The 23,152-nt window shown below is 38.5% G+C and overlaps 1 protein-coding gene across 1 annotated transcript in view; it reads left to right on the top strand.

Annotated features, from left to right (window-relative positions):
• The window catches only part of PEAK1 (pseudopodium enriched atypical kinase 1), a gene marked incomplete at its 3' end in the record, with an annotated part of 72,011 nt that overhangs the window by 5,652 nt on the left and 43,207 nt on the right, over positions 1-23,152 (top strand). Inside the window, exon 2 of the mRNA XM_084240973.1 lies at positions 22,818-23,011. Within this exon, the coding sequence (XP_084097099.1) occupies positions 22,818-23,011 (194 nt within the window). The remainder of the gene's footprint in view (positions 1-22,817; positions 23,012-23,152) is intronic.

Raw genomic sequence — 23,152 nt, 5'->3', positions numbered from 1 at the left:
TTATCATTGGTAACATGAAACTTGTCACCAATGCTTTCTTCCATATATTTTATTGTTGCAGCATTTATATATAAATCTTTAATACATTTGAATTTATTTGTGTGCATGGAGTAAGAGATTGAGTCATTCTTTTACATGTGTCCGTCTAGTTTTCCTAGCACCATTTAACAAGACTCTCATTTCTCTGTTGTGGGGTTGTGGCTTCTTTGTCATAAATTATTTAATGATATATTTGTGGATTTATTTCTGGACTTTGATTCTGTCCATTAACCTGTGTGTGTGTCTATTTTTTATTCTAATACTATGTTGTTTTCATTGTTGTTGCTTTAAATTGTAGTTTAAATCAGGTAATATGATACTTCATTTTTCTTTTCTCTCCTTGGGGCTGCTTTGGCTACTTGGAGTCTATGATTCCATGTAAATTTTAGTAATTTTGTTGTATGTTCTTGAAACTTTTCACTGGAGTTTTAATGGAGGTTGCACTAAATCTACATATCTCTTTTGGTAAAATAGTCATTTTGTCTATATATGCTCCCCATCCATGAACACGGAAGATGTTTCTTTTTCTTTATGTCTTGTTCTGTATTTTTTTAATAAATCTTGTAACTCCTTAGTTAATTGCTAGGTATTTAGTTCTTTTTGATGTGATTATAAATGGAATTATTTTCTTAATTTCCTTTTCTTCTTCTCACTCATTCATAAAAATGCAACAAATTTTTGGTTTTTGATTTTGTAGCCTTCCACTTTTATGTATTCATTCATTGTTTTTAGTAACTTTTTGGTGGAGTACTTAAGGTCTTCTGTATATATCATATCATCTACAAATAATGATAATTTCCCTATTTCCCCCCCAATGTAGATTCCTTTTATTTCTTCTTGTCTAGCTAAATGGTCTAATACTAGATGAAACAGAACTGCTGACATTGACTATCCTTACTTCTCAGTTTTTCACCATGAAGTATATAATATTGACTTTGAGTTTGTGAACTATGGCCTTTGTTATGTTGAGGTAGGTTCCTTCTATTCCCATTTTTTTAAGTGTTTATGACATAAATTAGGTGGTTTTTCTTTTCAAATGTCTTTTCTGCATCTACTGATACTATTTGTGATTTTTATTTTTAATTTTTTTGTTGTAATATATTATATTGATTGAAGTATCCCTGGAATAAATCCCACTTGGTCATGGTGTATGATCTTTGTAGTGTATTGTTGAATTTGATTTGCTAACACTTTGTTGGAAAATTTTTGCATCAGTAATTATTAGAAATATAAATATTAGAAATTAGGTATAAATTCTTCTTGAAAGGTTTGATAAGATTTAAGACTATTGTTTCCTTATTTATTCTCTAACTTCTTGGCCTATCCATTGTATGTGGGCTATTAAAATCCCGTGTTGTTACTGACATCTCTCTTTAATTATTTTAATAGTTCCTTTATATATCTTGGTGCTCTGTAATTTGGTGCATATATATTTCAAGTGTTATATTTTCTTATTGTATTAGGCACTTAATCATAACACAATGTTCATCTGTATACTACCTTTTAAAACTGGAAATCTATTTTATATGATATATCTGTTGATACCCTTTTTTCATTACTATTTGTTTGTCTAATTGTTTTCCATTCTTCAACTTTAAACCTGTGCTTGTCTTTAGAGTCCAGGTGTTTTTATAAACAAAAGATTGGAATTTGTTTTGTAATTCATTCATCTGCTGTACACTTTTTTATTGGTGAATCCAAGCTATTTACATTTCAGGTGATTATTAACACATATGCATTTATTGCCATTTTGTTCCTTGTATTTTTACAGTTAGTCTTTTTACTTTTTGACACCTACTGTTTATGTTGTGTTTGGGTTTTATTTCCACTGTTTTATTTTTTTTTTTATTTTATTTTTATACTCCCCATACAATTGCAACCCCCTTATTGTGACCCCAATCCCTCCTTTCTCCACCCTCCCATAGTGTGTCTCTGGTTCATAGTTGTTTGTCGATTTTGATTTTTTCTTTCTTATAGTTATTATTTTTCCTGGTCCCTTATTTAGTTTTTCTAGATTCCTGCTATGAGTGAGACCATCCAGTATTTTTCTTTTTCTTTCTGGCTTATTTCACTGAGCATGATCCCTTCCAGCTCCATCCATGTTGCTGCAAATTGCATGTTTTTATCTTTTTTTTGAATATTGAATAATATTCCATTATGTATATGTACCACATCTTCTTGATCCAGTCATCTATTTTGGGGCATTTGGGTTATTTCCATAGCTTAGCTATTGTAAATAGTGCTGCTATAAACATAGGGGTGCAGGTGCTCTTTGGAATTGATGTTTCTGTGTCCTTTGTGTAAATACCTAGGAGTGGAATTGCTGGGTCACATGGAAGCTCTATGTTTAGTAGGTCAAGAAATCTCCACACAGCTCTCCATAGTGGTTGGACCAGTTTGCACTCCCACCAACAGTGCAGGAGAGTTCCTTTTTCTCCACACCCTCACCAACATTTGTTGTTGCTAGTTTTTTTAATATGTGCCATTCTCACTGGTGTGAGATGGTATTTCATTGTAGTTTTGATTTGCATTTCCCTGATTACAAGTGATGTTGAACATTTTTTCGTATGCCTGTTGGCCATTTGTATTTCCTCTTTGGAGAAGTTTCTTTTTAGCTCTTCTGCCCATTTTTTGCCCATTGTCTTATGTTTTACTTCTATATATTTTTGCTTGAAGGTTTAACTTAGTTTTTATGTGATGGTATATACTGTGACCTGTTGCCCATTTTGATCCCAAACTCGTTATAATGGTTTACATTTTTACCCTCCTCCTTCATATTGTATAATTTTGGCATCTATTAACTCTAGATGAAATTTGTTATTTCATAATAGTTACTTTATATTTCTGTCAAGGTGAGCTTGATGTATTTTTTTAATTTTTGTTTTTCTGTAAAGCTCCTTATCACTCCTCAGTCTTTAATGAGACTTGCTGGATAAAGTATTCTAGGTTGGAAATCTGTATCTTTGAGGGCTTTGACTATTTCTTGCCATTCCCTTATTGCCTGAAAGATCTCCATTGAAAATTCCACAGATAATCTAGTAGGTGTTCCCTAGTATGTAATTCCTTTCTGCTTTTAGTATCCTTTCCTTGTTACTAGTTTTTAGCAGCTTAGTTATAATATGTCTTTGTGTGTGTCTGCTTTGCATATACTTTGTTTAGGACTCATTGGACCTCTTAGATAAGGATATCTGGTTCCTTTCCCAGAATAGAGAGAATCTCAACCATTATTTCTTTACATACATTTTCTATACCTTTGTCTCATTCGTTTCCTGGGACTCTTATGATACAGATGTTATTTCTCCTTAAATTATCCGAAGGAACTCTTAATACTATTTTCATTCTTTTTTCTCACTGTTAGTTTATTTATATTTTTTCCACTACTGTACATTTAAGCTCACTGATTCTGTCAGCAGCTTGTGTAGGTCTGCTATTGAGAACTTCTCTGTCATATTTTTTTAGTTTACTTATGGTGTTATTTTAGGTCCATTAATTCTATTTGAAGCATTTAAAAATTTTCTCTGTCCTTGTATTCCTGCCTTTTTTCATCATTATTTTTCTTGTTTTGATAAGCATCGTTATAACTGTTACTTTAAACTCCTCATCAGGCAGGTTACATAGTTCTGTTGAGTTGAGATTTACTTTGGTCTTTTCACCCATCGCTTGTGGTATGTTTTGTTTTGTAATCCATTCACTCTATAATGCATCCAACCTCTATATAACTTTTAATTGGAGAATTCAAACCACATTCCTCTGTCTGTTCATTTTTACTTTGTATAGATTGAAATAAGGAGCTTCCTTCTTATGCTTTGTTTATCCGGGTTCTTTGGGTGTCGCTCCATAGACTGACATCTCTGTACCAATGATGCTAACCAGAGCACCAGTGTCAGCAGTGGGTAGAAGATAGGACCATGGGCAGCAACATACCAGGAAGTTTGCTGCTTCGATGAGGCAAGGTCTAGGGGCCTCCTGCCTAGGCTAAATTCTCGGTAAAAACATCTAGAATAATCCTAGTGGAAGCTTTAACTCAGCTATGGTTCAGCTCTGATATATAGGTTCACTGAGCAGTCAGTCAGTAGATACAGCACCAACAGGGGGTTCTGTTTGGTATAGAGTCACTGGCCGGAGTTTGTTCTCATTGCTAGCCCAGGGCCACTTGGTTCTGTTGCCAGGATCCAAGTGCTTTGATCTCTGGTTATGGCAGTATACCATTTAGTTATCATCTGGTCTTTGGCCCTGAGAGATGGTAAGGCAGGTGTTTTGCATAACACAACCACAGGCTGCTGAGAATAGCCTCATCTGCATGGAGACAAAAGTAAGCCAGTCTAGTCCTCCCCACAGTGCAGGTTCAGCATCTGCTTTTGTAGGTGTCAGTCTCTACCCAAACTGCTCCTATAGTTTTCTGCAGGTAAAAGGCTTGGTCCTGCACACCGACTCTATGCCCCTCTCTCCAGCACACAGTCCCTGGGTTCTAAGTTTCCCAGTGTGGGTGGGTGTAAGCCCACAGACAACAACAGAGAGGCTCCCATGGTAACTGCCCCTGCCTCTCTTAGTTTGCTCCCCCCCTCCCATAATGCTTCAGACACTATTATCTTGCCGTTTTTTCCTACCCTCTCTACCCTGTAGTCCCTCTTGATGCATACAGTAGTTATCCTTTCATCATTCAGTGACTCTTATCTTTGTTTACAGATAGTTTAGTTGTAAATTTGTGAAGGAGGTGAGCCTGACTTCACTCTTCCACCATTTTGCCCAACTCCTTTCCTACTTATTTGTATTGTGAGCAAAATTAATGAACTGTCAGTAAAACCAAGAAACTGTTATGCGCAAGTTCATAACAAATGAGATAATTTCCTTATATTGCCCATCCTTTTTATTCTTAAAGATATGCCCTGACTGAGTATTCCATGTATTGATTCTGAGTCTTCCTTCTTCTTGACTTACAGCAAGCCTTTGCTATAGTGAGTTTTATGCATACCCCCAAAGAACTGTGAAAATCTAATTTCTGATTTCCTTAAATCCATGTAATAACAAAGTAACTAGAATAGTGGTAGTATATTCCTGGAAACAATAGTCTTGTCATGGGTAGTTGAAAGTGGATAAAAGAAAGTTTCACTCCAGTAGTAATAAAACACATTCATTGCAGGTTACTCTTTTATTTAGAAAAGAAGGGATGTATACAGCACATTTTGGCGTTTCCTGTGATGGAAGGGCAGAGAGTTCTTACAAATCAATAAATGACTTTCCTCCTCATTAGGTATGGCTGTGGTTTGTTTATCTGCATCCTGGAAGGCAGAGCCCAGTAATGATTGGACCACTTTCATGTGGAAAGAAACTCTCCTTTTGCTGCGTGTCCTATATGGGGGCTGGAGAGCAGCCTAGACCATTGCCATTACAGACCCTCACTGTACAGCTTATATTTCACAGATTTGTTGGTGTGTGAGCTGGTCTTAACTTTCCAAAATGTATCAGTTCCTTATAGGTAACAACATTCGTGAATTCATATGATGTAATTGGTTTGCCCCCGTGGTTCTGAAATCTCAAACCATGCATCACAATCATCCTGTGTTAGAACATAGACTGCTGCCCTCCCTCAAGTTTCTGATTCAGTAAGTCTGAGGTGAGCCCTGATAATTTACCCTTCTACAGGTTCCCAGACGATGCCCATCTGCTAGTTCTGGAGCCATGCTTTGAAAACTGCTGACCTCACCAGCAGTCCACAAACCCGTGCTGCAGTCCAGTGAGGCAGGTTTTGAAACATTGAGCTCTTCTTAGGGGCACATAGAAATTTTCATATTTTTAATGTCCCTGACTAAATAGAAAAAGAGGTATTACTTATTTTTCTTTCACTTTTTGGAATGTTCAAAACATGAAATACTCATATTGAAAAATAATACACCGTTTGCTTTTTCAATAATTACCTCATTTACTTGGTTACACCATTGGTATTTACTTGAAGCAACTTTGAGGAGAAAAGTATTACTGTCAAATGTCAACATTTGTGTTTCTGGCTGGATGGCAGTATAATCATTAAATTGCCATCCCATGACTGGGGACTCACTGCTGGAAGAAATGAACATAATAGTAAGTGAAGATTCCAGTTCTGAAGGTATACAGGGAATGAAAAATACTGAACTGAAGGCCAAACTCTAGTCTCCGAAAAATGAAGGACTTTGTAGAACCTTTTATTATAGGATTAGATTATTATTAATTCCATTTATTAGACTCTTCAGGGAACATAAGTTGAAGATCTAAGCTGTGCCATGTATGTGCCATAGAGACAAATAGGGGGAAATGTTGTTATACCTGCTGAAATGAAGTACTTGGGTTTGACCTTCAGCTGTGGCGGGCTGGTCCTTCACTGTACAGTGGCTCTAATGTATACAGAATTAATTTGAGGATATGGAGACTTAGGACAAGATCTGGTGTATATCCGGTGCTTTAAAATGTTAGCTGCTCCTCTTCCCTCATGGTGATAAATGCTCACACAACGTATGTACAAAGTAGTACAGAAACACCCTAGAGTGGTTAAATCAGTTTAAAAGAGACTTCTCCAACATTCAATACAAACCAGATGTTAAAAGACAAATAGGAACTTTCCAGTGGGCTGGGAAATACATTGTAGGCACAAGGGAGAAGATATGCAAAGCCACAGAGATGGTGATGATAAGCGGAAGCAGGACTGGTGGCCCACAACAGATAATGAGTAGACAGACTAGTGGCTATTCAGATGTCCATGCGAGGCCAAATGGTAACCATGTGAAGGTCACCATTTTCATAATACCAAGACGTTATTTGTTTCCTGCGATGTGTGCACATTTGTACTGATGGTACAAAAGCTATAATGAGTAAAACTGCTTGCACCTTGGCATACATCGAAGCCATGGCACCACATTGTACTAGTGATTTTTAAAAATTAAGTTTCACTTAAGAAGGTCCTTGATATTCTTTTTAAGTAAATTTTCTTAAATCTTCTTAAATTTTCTTAAATCTCAACCCTTGCAGACTTGTCATTTTAAAAATTCTTTATGATAAAATGGGCAGTACAGAGTACTCTCCTACATACCAAAGTTTTGAGGCTATTTCAAGGAAAAACATTTGTAAATAGTTTCAAAGTGTGAATTACAAAGATGAACTAGTCCCCCTTTTTATCTTGAAAGAACAAATAGCCAGCCCCTGGTTATTCAGACTTGAGTGTTTGGCAGATATTTTCTTTTTTTTTTTTTTTAAGATTTATTTATTTGTTTATACAAGAACCTGGGTACAGGTCAGGTCCGTGGGAGGGTGAGAGGATTCACCAGAGACAGATCAGGGAACAGAACAGGCAGACTGATGAAATACACTGCTGAGGGGAGCAGCGGGCGCAACAGGAGAGGTCTGCAGCGCCACATGGGACCCTCCCCAGCCGGCTGGGATAGAACCGGTGCTGTAGAGGCTGAGGACAGCTTCATTAGCACGGCGCTCAACCGCCTGTGCCACCAGGGGAGGCCCTGGCAGATATTTTCTTTTTTTTTTAATAATAAATTTTATTTTTATATTCCCCATACAGTTGCAACCCCCCCTTTCTGATCCCAATCCCTCCCCTCCTGCCCCCCACCCCCCCAAAAGTGTCTCTGTTTCATAGTTTTTTGTTGATTCTGAATTTCACTTTCTTATAGTTATTCATTTTCCTGGTCCCTTATTTAAGTTTTCTAGATTCCTGCTATGAGTGAGACCATCCAGTATTTTTCTTTTTCTTTTTGGCTTATTTCACTGAGCATGATCCCTTCCAGCGCCATCCATGTTGCTGCAAATTGCATGTGCTTATCTTTTTTGAATGCTGAGTAATATTCCATGGTGTATATGTACCACATCTTCTTGATCCAGTCATCTATTTTTGGGCATTTGGGTTGTTTCCAAAGCTTAGCTATTGTAAACAGTGCTGCTATAAACATAGGGGTGCAGGTGTTCTTTGGAATTGATGTTTCTGTGTCCTTTGGGTAAATACCTAGGAGTGGAATTGCTGGATCCTATGGAAGCTCTATGTTTAGTAGGTCCAGAAATCTCCACACACCTCTCCATAGTGGTTGGACCAGTTTGCACTCCCACCAACAGTGCAGAAGAGTTCTTTTTTCTCCACACCCTCGCCAACATTTGTTGTTGCTAGTTTTTTTAATATGTGCCATTCTCACTGGTGTAAGATGGTATCTCATGGTAGTTTTGATTTGCATTTCCCTGGCAGATATTTTCTTAATGAACATAGCCTATTACTTCAAGGAAAGCAATTGACAGTATCTGTTGTCAATAATAACATTCAAACTTTTAAGAAAATAATAGGAATTTTTGAAAAGTTCTGTCTGCCACTGTGACCCTGACAGCTTCCTAATACTTAAGCATTTTTTTCTGATTCTTTTGGTAGTACTATTAGCCCCGTCCCCAACCCCACTCAAAAAAGTCAACATTATATAATGAAAAGTGTCAACATTTGGAAGATCTGTACAACTCAGTGAACCAGTAATTTTCAGGTGACCCAGTGCATATTACAAAATTATGCATGAGAAAAACATCATTGAAACTGCAAGTTAGACCAGTGGATTTTAATGTAACTGAAAGTATAAAAAGTTTATTGATATGATTTCAGATTCAACTTTGCAAGTAACCTTTAAAAAACTCCCACTTATCAAGTTGTGAATTAGTATCACAAAGAAGAATGTCCATGATTATATAAAAGATGATTAAAAGATTCTTGTCTTCCCCACCTACATATCTGGATGAGACCAGATTTTTTTCGTATACTTTACCCAAAGCAACATGTCACAGCAGACTGAATGCAGAAGCACATATGAGAATCCAGCTTTCTGCTATTAAGCCAGATATTAAAGAGATTTGAAAGGTTAATATGCAAATGGTTTATTATTTTATATGAATTAATAACTGCTTTTGGATTTTTTCAATTTTAATGTCTAATGTAATTAGTGTCAGTAGATACAATCCACATATACAGGAGTCCTTGCAGTTCTCAATAGTTTTTAAGATTGTAAAGGAATTTTGAAAACAAGAAATTTGAGAACTGCTAACACAAATTGTGAAGCTCCTTGCATGACACATTGAAATGTTTGGCCTTTATCTCGTAAATTTTGTAGAGAAAACTGTGTGTGTGTGTGTGTGTTGTAAAATCTCTTCTTGCAGTCGTATTGAAAATGGACTGGAAGATAGAAATACTGGTCACAGTGATAACAGTCAAATTTTGATCCAGGAATGTATCCACAGATGCATTTTCTATGTTTCTAGTAAATTAGGTTAGTCTGATCTGTGATCGGGTGGGAATTTCTCCACTTATCATTTTAAGGAACACTAGCCCACCTACCATCTCTAAAACTCTTTGGTGTCTATAGCATTGAGAATAATACTGTATTTTTTTTTCAGCGCAGTGAAGAACGTTCCTAAATAACACAATCTCTATTTAACCTCTCTCCTACTCACCCCTTTGCTCATGAGTTGATCACAATATGAACTTCCCTTCCGTTCTTAAGTTATGCCAAACATAGCCCTTTCTTAGGCTTTTTTTGCACCAGCTATTTCCTTTTTTGGTGGAATGCTTCCTTCAGATCTTTGCAAGGCTGACTCCTTGTCATTCAGTTCTCAATTTAAATGTCAACTCCTCCAGAAATTCTTCACTGTCCGCCCAGTCTTGAGGAACTCCCCTAGTCACTCTCTGTCATCCTTTTTTATTTTAGATTTATCTGCATGTTTATCGGTTTTTTACTATTCTGTCTTCTTCTTCCCTCTAGATTCAGTGTCCTTCCTGAAGTATACTGTTACTGATGGTAAACTCTTGATTGTTGATAAAAATCTTATATATTTCATAATTAGAAGGCATTGTCGATTGCCAGTCACAATGTCTTAAAATTTTAGTTCAAAATTTTTTTGTCTAATCAATTAGAAAAACCTAATCTAGTGCCTTAAGAAAATTAACTGTAATTCACCCACAATAACTAATGCACCCAGCCAAAATTAAGGATATTATTTATCTCCTGAATGGCCTCTTGACTTTTGGCTAACCTTTCTAGCTCTGCCAACCAGAGGCATCATGTTCCTGTTTATCAAAGGTCCCCAGGGAGCAGGCCTGGAAACCATGCAAGTCCAGCTTCTCCTGGACCCTTGAAACCACCTCAGAAGTCTGACTATGCCTTACACACCTGGGACTTTGTCCAGACCTCATCCATCTTCTAATTTGAACAGGCAAATTTGATTTGGCAAACTTTTGCTCCCTTAGAAATGCTATTCATCTGTATAAACCTATGTTACCCCTTCCAAAGACCTTTTTGATTTTCTCAGAATCTTTGGAACTAAGCTGGATTCCTCAGTAATCGAGAGTCAGTTCTAGGAGCCCTCTAGTCCACTCTGAGGTTCAATAGTATAGACTAGGAGTTGGCAGTCCATGCCTGCAGGCCAAATGCAACCGGTCACCTGTTATTGTAAATGAAATTTCATTGGAAAACAGCCACACTAATTTTTAATTAATATTTTATTTTATATAATTCTTACATCATTTTTCATTTTTGCCCGATGTATGCATTATCATTTTGGTTATATTCCCCATACAATTGCATCCCCCCTTATTTGGACCCTAGTCCTTCCTCTCCCCTTCCCTCCCCCCCCCCATAGTGTGTCTCTGGTTTATAGTTGGTTGTTGATTTTGATTTTTCTAATTTGTAACTTATTATCTGTGTCTGCTTTTGCACTTCTGATGGCAGAGTTGAGTAGTTGAAACAGACATAGTGTGGCTTGCAAAGCCTAAAACATTCACTAACAGATCCTTTACTGAAAAAGTTTATTGACCCCCCCCAAGACTAAACTATACTGATTTGTCTATGATTGTCAGGCTTGTTAGTGGCCTATAGCTTTTACCCAAACACTGTTAGACAGATTTGCTACTCATTAAAGAAACCAGCATCTGGGTGTCTTTATCTATCTATCTATCTATCTATCTATCTATCTATCTATCTATCTATCTATGCCTGTGCATATATAATATGGAAAAGCAAAGTCCAAATACTATTTCTATGGTAAGATGTAATGTTTTTCTCTCTGGAAAATTCAGTTAGAAGTTTGAATTGTTTTAATGCTCATTCTTCAGTTATATCCTAATTTGCATTATCTCTGCTCTCTTTGCTGAAAGAATCTTTGCAAAGTCATCTTTTCATGCTGAGCACCAAACTGACCTGAGGGCCAAAATCCTGTTTCTCCTAAAGAGAAAACAAAAGGAGACAAGCTGCTTAATCTCTTGATTACATGTTCTTCTTTTGTGCTAAAGAAACTTCTGGGCTATCAGCACTTATAAAGATCTCATCTGAATTTGCTCACTTATTTTCCTGAAGGTTAGGTGAGTTCATAAAGTCCTTACTGTTGAATGTTTAAATCCTGCTCTAGAGAGAACGGATAAGTATCTCCCTTCATCCTGCCCAAGAATGATGTGGAATGGGTATGTGTATATGTGGAGGACAGGGTCGTCTTCAGACAGCTTTATGGTCCTTTCCCTTAGGGGGGGTGATATAATCCCATGGAAATAAACTGGCTCGCTAGAGTCTCATCATCAATATATTACAAAATGAACACTCCCCATACATTGGGTCAGCTTTGTTTCCTTGTTCCCTTTATTGATCTGGTTATAGACCAGCATCCTATTATGTAATTTTTTTAATTTTAATTTTAATTTTTTGAATTTTATTTTATTTTATATATTTTTACACCATTTTTCATTTTTGCACAATGTATGCATTTTCATCTTGATTATTATGTAATTCTTACTGCACTTTCACTCACGTCATGGCAGCTGTCCCAATAGCTCTTGCAGTTCATCCTTCCTACTTTGTGGGAAATTGAGCCGCAGAGAGGACCACTGACTTCCCCACGGCCACTCTGCAAGTGGCAGTGTTGACTCCTAAGTGGATTTTGTTGTACTTTTGGTGATGAGTGTTGAGTCTGCTGGTGTCTGCTGTGCCTTTTAGTCAGCTTCAGCAGAGAAGGGGCACTGGAGCCAGTGAGAGCCACAGTGATGTGTGCTAGCTCGTTGACCTTTCCTTCCACCTTAAAGTACTCGGCACTGGCATAGTTGTTCACTCTCTTAAAAGCACTTTATGTGAATTTCCTAATTAATTCATACTCCTGTAAATGTCACTATACCTGTTTTATAGGCGAATAATGGGAGACATGAACAGAGTAGCATTGGTGGCAGAGCTGAAATTAAATTTGAATTTCTAGTTTCTAGGCCTGTTTTCAGACCCCTAGGCCAGTTTCAGCCAGTGATTATTTAACATAAGTGCAGTAGAGTATTGATTAGAGTCATCAGGTGATGCTTAAAGGTTTAATTCCAGGACAAGCAGTTTATCCTTAAATGGTGCCTCTATGTTGGTGATTTGTTAATAGCAGGGAGAAAAGCTTGCCTGAAAAGAACAGTGTGATGAAAGCAGGGCACACCCGCTGCTCCCTACCCAACTCCTCACTATCATGAGTGAAGTAGCCTCAGGAATCAGCCATAGCTCTTTCTGTGCTGCTGGCTCATAGACAAAGCTCCACCGTGCATGGGGAAGATGTCCTCTTCCTCAGGGGGAGGTGGGGTGGGGGATGACTAGGGAGTTCCCCACCTGCCATTGGATGCTCCACTTAAAAACCTCCTCCCAATCCCTGCCGGGAGGAGTGTGGGTACAGATCCTAGTGACAGTCTCTAGAACCTTGCTGCCCACATCCCACCTGATTTGATTAACTGTGTCCTTTTACTGAATGCTTTCTATAATCACAGTTCCTACTCTATTAGCTCAGGCTGCTATAACAAAATACCATAGATGGGTGGCTTAAATGATGGACATTTATTTCCTCAGTTCTAGAGGCCTGAAGTTCAAGATCAAGCTTCCGCCTGATTCTGGTAGTTCTGACTTCCTAGCTTGCAGATGGCCCCCTTCTTGCTCTGTTTTCATATGGCCTTTCCTTAGTGAATATGTATAAAGAGGGAAAGAGGCACCAGACTTTCCTGCATCTCTTCTTATTAGAATACTAATCCTATCTGATCAGGGTCCTACCCATATGACCTCCCTTAATTATTTCCATAGAGGCCCATCCCCAGATATAGACACACAGGGATTTGGGGTTTCAACATATGAATTCACATGGGTGTGTGTGAAGGGGGTAGGGGGAGACACAGACATTCAGTTCATAACATGTGTGCCTATAAGTGGACAGGAAGCCGTTGTAGGTAATGTGAAACTTCTGGAACTTGAATAGTCTTTGAAGATTGTCCGAGTTTGGAAAAGAGGGAAAGAAAAAGGGAGGCAACTCCGAAAAGAGGAAGTAGGTCTAGCAAGGATGGAGTACATGTGTCATGATGTCAGTGTCTTGAGTTGAAGAGTTGTGTCTCACTTTGGAATACGGATGAAAGCAAATTGCATCATTATTATGAAGGGCTTTGAAGACCTGTAGGTAGTCTGGGCCTGACCTAGACAGGTTCCAAGAATCTGGATGATCTGGAACAGAGGAGCAGCAGAACTTGAAAGATAGTTTCAGATGAGCCTCTGACGGGTGTTGTGGTTCCTCTTCTTGGAGTGTGTTTTTGGTTTGCTTTTTCAGTCACAGGGACCTCCCATTTTCCTCACCTCTGTCCTCTATTGACACAAAAACTGAGATCATTTTGCAGGTTGGAAGACTTATCACTGATGTCACAAGATGCCTTTTCTTACCTTTTCCCCCCTTTTTTGGCTGGTCTTCAGCCAGCCAAGGCTTCTAATCAAAATCATGTTATACTACACCAACACCTAATGACATTGTGTGAGTTTGTAAGAATATACCTCAGAAGGTAACGGTTAGTTGCCAAACACCCCTCCCTTGTTTTAGTAACACAGTATGAATCTCATCTGTAATTATTTAAATTATTTCTCCTCTTCAGCTATATCACTTCTGAGTCATGATATTCCTTAATTTAAAATTTTCCTATTCACTTTTATACTTATTGCCTTGATCACTCTGGGGAGAAGGAAGTAGTGAAAAGGAGTTTCTCAGCGCATAGCCCTAGGACCAACTGCATGAGATGACCTGGGATATTTGTATAAATATAGTTTATGGGCCTCCCATAACTGTTATGGGAGGCCCATAACTATGGGCCTCCCAGAGCTGTTAGATGGGTTGTTGGATGTGGGAACCACAATCCCCACCTTTAACAGACACCTGATGTAATCATTAGGCACAGTAAAGTCTGATGACAGCTGGCATAGAACATAAACATTGAAGTTTCTCAGAACTGAATTCTTCGAACACTTCTTAGTTCTGTCTCCATGGACAAGTGACTTACGTGCTTCTTCTCACCTGTAAACTGCAAGGCAGAATAATGTAGCTATTTACGGCACAGACTCTAGAGCTAAACTGGTGGGTTTGACTCTTCAGATCTACCAGTTACTAGCTGTTACCTGACGCAAGTGTGGCTGTGGTTTCTTCATTTGTAAAACAGAATCATAACCTGAGTTGTAGGTTGTTATGAGGCTTGAACAGGTTTGGAAAGGGGGTGGGATTTGCCCCTCCTGGGGCATATCTGAGAATGTCTACAGACTGTCACAACTAGGGGAGGAGGGAGTGATTTCAGTATCCAGTCATTTATAATTATTTTGCTTTGTCCATTCATCTACTGTGCTCCCTTATTTTACTCACATGTGAAAGCATCCAATATTTGCCTTTACCTTTCTGACTTACTTTACTACACAGAATTCCCTTGAATCTCCAATTTGCTATAAATGGTAGTATTTCATCTTATGGCTAAATAGTATACCATTGTGTAGATATACCACATTTCTTTTTTTTATTTATTATTTTATGCATTGTTTACATCATTTTTCCTTTTTGCACAATGTATGCATTTTCATCTTGGTTATAGTCCCCATACAATTCCCACCCCCCCTTGTTTTGATACTGCCCCCTCTTTCTCCCCCCACCCCCGGCCAGTGTGTTTATAGTTGCTTGTTGATTTTGATTTTTACTTTATTATAATTAGGTTTTTTCCTGGTCCTTTATTTAGGTTTTCTAAATTCCCGCTATGAGTGAGACCATCCGTATACCACAATTTTTTATCCAGCCTGCTACCAGTGGATATTTTAGTTGCTTCCAGCTCCTAGCTATTATCAGTAATGCTGCAGTAAACATTATGGAACATATAATATTGTGAGTTGATGGTTTCATGTTCTTAAGGTTGATGCCCAAAAGCAGGATTGATGGGCCACGTGGTATTTCCATTTTCAGTTTGAAAGGTAGGTCCAGATCACTTTGCAGAGGGGCTGCCCACTGCCACTTCCCACCAACAATGCATCAGGATTCCTCTTTATCCATGTCCTCTCCAGCATGTCTTCTTGGGGGTCTTTTTTTTTTTAAAGATTTATTTATTTAGATAAACACTGGGTACAGTCAGAGGCGCGGGAGGGTGAGAGAATTCACCAGAGCCAGAGCAGGAGCAGAACAGGCAGAAGGACCAAAGTACACTGCTGAGGGGAGCAGTGGGCACTGCAGGAGAGGTCTGCGCGCCATGTGGGACCCTTGCCCGGCAGCTGGGGATCGAACCAGTGCTGCAGAGGCTGCAGGCAGCTTCACAACCCAGCGCTCAACCGCTGCGCCACCGGGGAGGCCCTTCTTGGGGGTCTTTTTAATAAATGCCATCCTCACAGGTGTGAAGTGATAACTCATTGTGGTTTTGAGTTGGCATCTGTCTTATCAAAGTGGTTCTGAACTTTTTCCCCCTGTATCTGTTGACCTTCTGGAAAGCCATCCTCCTTAGAGAACTGTTCAAATAATCTGCCGATTTATTATGTTTTGTTGTTGTTAAATTGAACATTTTTTTATGTATCTTGGATAGTATCCCTTGTTGGTTGTATAATGTGTGAATATTTTCTATCATTCAGTAGAATGTCCTTTTTTATCTTATTTTTCCCTTTTAATTTGAGTTAACCCCCATTATTTGATTTTTCTTTTATTACCCTTGCCATAGGGATCAAATCTCCAAAAACATTGCTGTCATTGATGTTATAAAATATATAACCAGTGTTTTCTTCTCTTTATTTTATCTTCGTGGGTTCTATATCTAAGTCTTTAATCCAATTTGAGTTTATTTTTTGTATGGAGTTAGAGAGTGAGCCAACTTCGTTCTTTGATATGTATCTATCCAGTTTTCTCAGTAGTGCCACTTTTGAGAAACATGGCTTAGAACGGGTACATAATAAGTACTGTGTAAGTTTTGGCTACTATTGTTACGGAAATAGCAAGCCTTACTCAGTATTATCATTAGGAGATATTTAAGTACAGTGCCTAGTGCTCAATAAATCTAGTGGTGGTGGAGATAATTATTAGGAAGTCAAATGTCTACAAACACAGTCTTTCTGTATTAGAGTGACTCCTACTTAAGAAATCCTCTTTCAGTGTAAATAATGACTTTGTTTAGAATTTTTCAAAAGTAGAGCACATCTGCAATCATCAATACCTTGCATTTCAAGAATAGCTGTACTTTTTCCAAAGCACTTTCAATCTTCATCTTCATAATAAAGCATAATAAAGCATTACTGTTGAATCTTTGCCTTAAGCGATCTTTACTTCATTTTATGTCTTTCAATCTCAGTTTCTCCATCTATAAAATGAAAACAATTGCATCTACCTTTCAAGGTGTTTTGATGAATTGAGTGAGAAAATGCGCAGCCTGTCCAGTATCAGGTAGGAATAGGCCTGAACAGTTTCAGTTTCTGTTCCCTCCCTCCCTCCCTCCCTCAGCAAGCAGCAGTTATGGCGCTCTCAGTGTACGTAACCATTTCCCAGCATCTCCCTCCTCTCACCAAAAGGACAAATAGGCTGTGGTGGGAGATAAGAAGAAAGTGGGAGAAGGTGGGACTTGCTTCCCCAGTGCTCCTAGGAATATGGAAAAAGTTCAGAACCCCAAAAAGCGTGCGCTGTATGCTCCTTAGATTAGCCCTGTTGGAGATGGCTGTGGGTATTGTCTTCTAATATCTTGCCTTATTGGGAAATATACATGAATATATCACCCCATTCTTTAGAAGTAAGCCACAATGAAGCTGAGGCGCTCATTCTACACCTTTGTTACTACAAGGGCAGCCTTATTTTATTGTTCTTTTCAAACGTTAATTTATCTTTTCTGTTAATTTGCACAGATGCTTTTCTGGCTTATAAAACTAATTTTTCTCAGTACTTTGAAGTTATTAGGGACTTACAGAGGCCATGTTTTTATCTACTTTGCTGTCTTGTAGCCTACTGCCTTGAAGATGCTTCATTCACTAGTTGCATCTATTTAAAAAAAAAAAAAAGTGAAACTGCACAGTGTCCATTCCAGACCTTGCACATGACTGCCAGTCTTCTCCATCCAAGACCTAGCCACTTTATTCACTCCAGTGAGAGTGACCTTTGTTTGACTGGGCTGTATAAGACATATTAGCAGGAGCTCATCAGATCTCAGTTAAAGGTTAATCTCAGTTCAGGATAGGAAGTTTGAAATTTTCAGTTAAAGACTACAGAAGGCTTACTGGAAAATTTGAGACTCTAAGATAGTGATCAGTGGACAGGGCGCTTTCCTACTCGAGATTGCCAGTAATTGGAAAGTGTAGCAGAACCCAGTTGATGACCTGGAAACTAAGACAGGATTAAGAAATGTCACATTGATGGGGGGGGGGGGAAGGGGGGGTTCTATAGGTAGAAAGACAGAAAGAAATGGAGTTTGTCCCCTTCCCCAAGATAAAGGCTGTGGGATTTGAACACTCCTCCTCACATATATGTGCTTATCCCATTTCTGAAAAGGTCCATTATCCCCAGCAACCCCAGAAATAAGCAGCTCTGGAAACCAGTAACAACCATGACTTGCTGTTTCTGATGTGCTTTGATCTGAATTTTTAGGGCAACTAGGGACAGATGTGGCTGCTGAAGAAAGTTTGCAAATAGAAATTCAGAATATCGGGGCCTCCCTGGTGGTGCAAGGGGGTTAAGCACAGCATTGTGTAGCTGTCCGCAGCCTCTGTAGCACGAGTTCCAGCACCGAATAGGGAGGTGACCCTGGCGCAGCAGACCTCTCCTGACTTGCCCACTGCTCCCTTCAGCAGTGTATTTCAGTCAGTCTGCCTGTTCTGTCCCCCACTGTCTCTGGTGAATCCGCTCACCCCCCAGCACCTCTGGCCTGTGCCCCAGTTCTAAAAAAAAAAGAAATTTAGAATACCATTTGCCCCAAGAGGCAGATAATCTCCATAGAAGGCTGATTTCATTTACTGTCCCTTCTGAAGCTGAATGAAGTTAGTTGAATTTGAAAACGGTTGTACTGAAATTGTGGAAATACTTGGATACATAAAGGTCTTTATTCTAATGGGAAATTTGATTTACCTTTTTAAAAAGTACTTTCAGACATTTAACAAAATTCTTACAAAAATCCGTCCTGAACAAATTTGCCAAGAAGAAAAAGGATTATTTCATTTGCTGGTGCAATGATTAATCCTACCACCTGGGTAAGCCAAGTGAGCTTCCCATAGGAGAGTGCTTCCGCGGCTTTGAATTACTTATGAGTGGTGCAGATGATGAGATAGAACCTTACTCTGTATAACAGACAAATCTGTAACAATGTCACTGTTTTCTTTGAACACCTAAATTCATTCTCCACATTCAGAAAACCAGCTATCTTTGTGACAGAATTTTTAAGTGTCAGATCAGGTATCCCAAATTCCAATTAGAAATTGGTCGTTATTGAAAAGTTGGTTAAAATTTTGAGGTACAGTCTAGTGTGTATTGTCTTCCATTATGAAAGCACAGCAAGTGTTAATTCAGGAAAAGATGGGGCTCAGACCGTTGAGGACCTAGATGTCAGCCCCCTGGTTATTGCAGACATTGTACACTGCGTGAATTTAAATAGCAAAAATCGAAACACCATAACTGTCTCTTAGTTGGCCACTTATCAGTTTATAGTTTTGTTTTACAGAATGAATGTCAGATTTTACTGAAAAAATCTAGTTGCTAGTTCACCATTTGTACATAGATGTAGTGTATTAGAAATTCTAACCAATTTTTTGTAATTTTGGTTTAAACAATTTTTACCTCTGTCACATGGATGAAATGAAGAAAATTTCATTTTCTCTATCATCTCCTTCCTGAGACTGTTGTCTAGTTGTATAAAAGATCGAGGCACTAGCATAATAGAGCTTGGGGTCTCTGACCTCCATTTTGATGTTTCCTCCATTGCGTAAATATTTCCCAGGGAAATAAATGTTGATGGTAAGCCACTTTGTTAGGAGAGAAAGCCTGTATTTGGAAAGTGTCATTTTACAGTTTGGGAGGGTTATCAGTGATTAAAAATTATATTCTCTCAGAACCTGGCCCAGGGGCCTTGGATCGGTTGCTGAATCTCTGAGTTCCTGTTCCTCCTCCCTAGATTTTGGTGGTAACTTAATGTAGTATATACAGACACTGACACCTGCAATATATAATGTTATAGTACAGTACAATGTTATTTCAATAAAGAACTTAAAAAACAAAAAATTATATTCCCTCATAAAGTTAATTTTCTCCCTAGACATCTTGTTTGTGTGGTTTATGTCTAGTGACTAAGTCAACCTTCTGTTACTCTTCTCAATTCTTTTTCATTTTTTAGTCAAAGCATGTTACCACATCTACACTTGAACTCTTAAAACCTCTCCTTTTCTAGGAGAGCTATTTTTCCCTCAAGGATCAAGATATGGGATATCATTAATACCTTTTTAAAATTCTTTTTTGTAGACACTGTTGTCATGGTAAGTGCAGATTACACGTCTTAGCAACCATTTGTAAACCCATGTGGTTTTATTTTTATCAACTCTTCATAGTTCTTTATAAATGACAATTACTTTAATTGATCATTAAAATTTTAAATGTGCTCACAAAAACCAATCTTTATGTGTAATACAGGTTTGCTGCCTGGTTCTCAAAGAGTTAATAAAACTAGTTTTCACTTTGCTTAGCTCCCCAAGGCAAGTTGGCATATTTCCCAGACCCAGCCCCTAAGGTAAAGGTCAAGGTGCAGTGGGTGATACTCAGGTGCAGAATTCAAGCCTCTTCTTTCTTGCCTAACTTGTAATGCTCCAGAACTCAATGGGATCTATGGCTCATCAGGGCTTTCAGAATGTGATTAACAGACTAAACAAGACCCTGTAGAATTTCCTTTAATGGGGAATTGTATGAGTGAGTACAGTGGGTGAGTATGTAGTATTTCTTACTTTTTTAGATATAAATAATTTGTTTTGAGAAGCCCCTAAGAGCACAGAGCTGTGTGGGAACTCACGGGTTATTAGCAGCAACTCTTTCTGTGATCTTCATGACTGAGACTCATTGTAATAACCTGTTCCCTGGGAGGAAAACAGACAAGTAATGGTAGTCATGGCTTGTGAATCAACCTTCTCACTCCTTTTAAAGAAGCTGGAAAAGTTCTTTTAGTAGTAACTTAACCTGGGGGTTAAGTCTTGGTGCTATCACTCAGCGGGCTGAGTTCGATCCTGCCCAGGGAGCTACCCACATGGCCGCAGCAGAGCTCCCCTGTCTTGCCTGCTGCTCCCCTCAGCAGTGTACTCCGGTCAATCTGCCTGTTCTGCTCCCCACTCTGTCTCTTGTGAATCCTCTCACCTCCTGAACCTCTGGCCTACACCCCAGTTCTATGCCAAAAAAAAAAAAAGGAGGAAATTGGAGGAAGAAAGAGAAAGAAATAAGAATGTACATATTAGGAGCCTAAAAACAGCTATTTAGGAAACCACTCAAGTTGACTCTAGAATAAAAAGAGGTTTAACTTTTTTCTTCTAGAGGGGAACTGCTATTTTAAATCGCTTTATATTTATTGCTTTAAAATTAGAAGTGGAGTCTATAACTTTTGCCCAGCAAAGATCATTTTCCCTTGTCTGAGTATGTTGATACCTACTCAGTGATGTACAAACTTGCCATTAATTGCTAAAGCAGCATTTGACTTTGTCTCTGTGAATGCATGAAAGTCGAGTCCCTTGCTACCTTGACTTGATGAGGCTCCTTGTGATGAAAAACCCGCTTTGTTTGGTGTTTCTCTTTTGGGTTGATGACCTAAGGCAGCCAGTTAAGAAGCAGCAGCATGCTTTACTATGTTAGGCCTCTTTTCTATAAACTCCCCTTGCCACTATCCCCAAGAGCTGCGTCCCCTAACAGAACCTCCAGCTCATTGCTCATTCCTAAGTATAGAGAGACCCCTGGCTCTGCCAGCTTTGAAAGATTATTTTTGAAGTTGTATATCCAGCAGACTTCAAGGCTTATTTTTTTTTTTGTTCAGGCACATACATAATTTCCATAATGAAAGATTAATAAAAAGACTCTCCTTCAGATCCTCTTCCTCAAATCCACAGGTGATACATGTCTCATGACACATGATCAAAGTGCCTCTCTTAAAGGAACTAGTAAATGTCACCCTGACTCACTGCCTACTGAATATCTAGAAATAACAGTAATAGTATTTAAGATATTTGCTTTCCTCCTGTCTCTTTGCCCATAAAAAAGGTGGGGTAGGGGGGAGAAGAGCTAGTGAATGTGTGACAGTCTAGGAACTCTTCCCGCAGATGCAGAAAACTATTGAAGATAACTGATTTTCAGTTTATTTCATTGACCAGCCCAGTAAGATTTTCTCACTAGGCCAGTTTTCTCTACCAACATTTAATGACCATCCCATCTACTTGTATTTTATAGCAACAGAATTGACAGTTCGGGAAAAGTAGGGTGTGGGGATGAAGGGAAGAAATATCACAGTGAAACAAAGCATTGTGGGTGATCATATTCTAATATGTGGCCCACAAGAAGCTTCACTTTCATTTTGGTAAGATTAACTAGAATGCAGGACATTCTCTCCCATTTACCTTCCCAGCTGCGTGCATACAGCAAAGGTTGATGCTTCCCTCCTCCCAGCAACAATTCCTTCCTGCCTCAGTTTAGCTACTAAGACAATTGCTTAATTTCCTTATTTAAATAGTCTAATCTTAACTTTACTCCTGATCCTTTAGAAATACTTGACTGTGAGTAGTTAATCCCATGTATCTTTTAAGGAAAATACTATAGAGTATTTGGTATTTACTGTAGTAATATAATACCATAGTGTAGTAAATATGCTAAATACATCATCAAATACTTGAATATGTTTGTCTTTAACCAATTAGCTCCTTCTGTCACCACGTTGCCACTCCTACCTGAAAAGTCTTACAACTTTTCTGTCGAGCCTTACCATACCTCCTCTGCCAAACTGGATTATCAATATATTTGAATCAAGTTTAAATAGAAATATTAGTTGGCATGAAGGACCCCCTTTATTCAGACAAACATATTGGGACTCATGAACCATTGCTGTGACTGTAGGGCAGGTTATTTACATTAATGGTGAGTATGTGCCTTTCATAAATCTAAACTTATTTTTTTATATATTTTTTTAATTTTTTACATCATTGTTCATTTTCGAGCAATGTTTGCTTCCCCCCACCCCCTCAGGTGTGGTCCCCATAGAGTGTCCTTCCCCAAGGCACCCGTGCACCATCACCTCAGTCCCCTGTGCTCCTCCCTCCCTCCCTCTGATCCCTCTCCCGCCTCCTCCCCTGCAGGATGTCTCTGGTTTACAATTGCCTGTTTTTGCGTTGTTGTGTTTTGTGCTGTTGTTATTTTTTTTACACTGATGTCTTATAAGTGAAACCATCTGATATTTTTCTTTTTCCTTCCATAAATCTAAATTTAATAAAATCTTTGAATGACAGTGGTCTAATTTGTTTCAGTCACGTGACCAATGAATTGACAGAGGATTTTTCTCCTCGGGATCCAAGAACTGTTGTCACGAAACAAGATGCTGGGGGCTGCACTTCAATCACACCACCAGTGTCCCTACCTGAACTGGAAAGGGAAGAGGAAAAAGAAGACATTTCAGATCCCACAGACCTGAATTCCTGCAGTGCAACATATAGCAATTTAGGTAAGTGCAAATGTCATATGGTAGTATTTAAACTTGGCCTTTTGACGCTCTAGCTGTCTTTTCCCTGAAAAGATGATTTTTATTGTTTCACGGAGCAAAAGTTAAACGGAGTTAAAAATTTTAACATACATCAGAAAAAGT

This window comes from Talpa europaea (assembly GCF_964194135.1).
Source record: "Talpa europaea genome assembly, chromosome: 8".
Classification (NCBI taxonomy): Eukaryota; Metazoa; Chordata; class Mammalia; order Eulipotyphla; family Talpidae; genus Talpa; species Talpa europaea.
The sequence above is the reverse complement of the archived record's forward strand: the minus strand, read 5'-3'. Positions and strand labels throughout refer to the sequence as shown.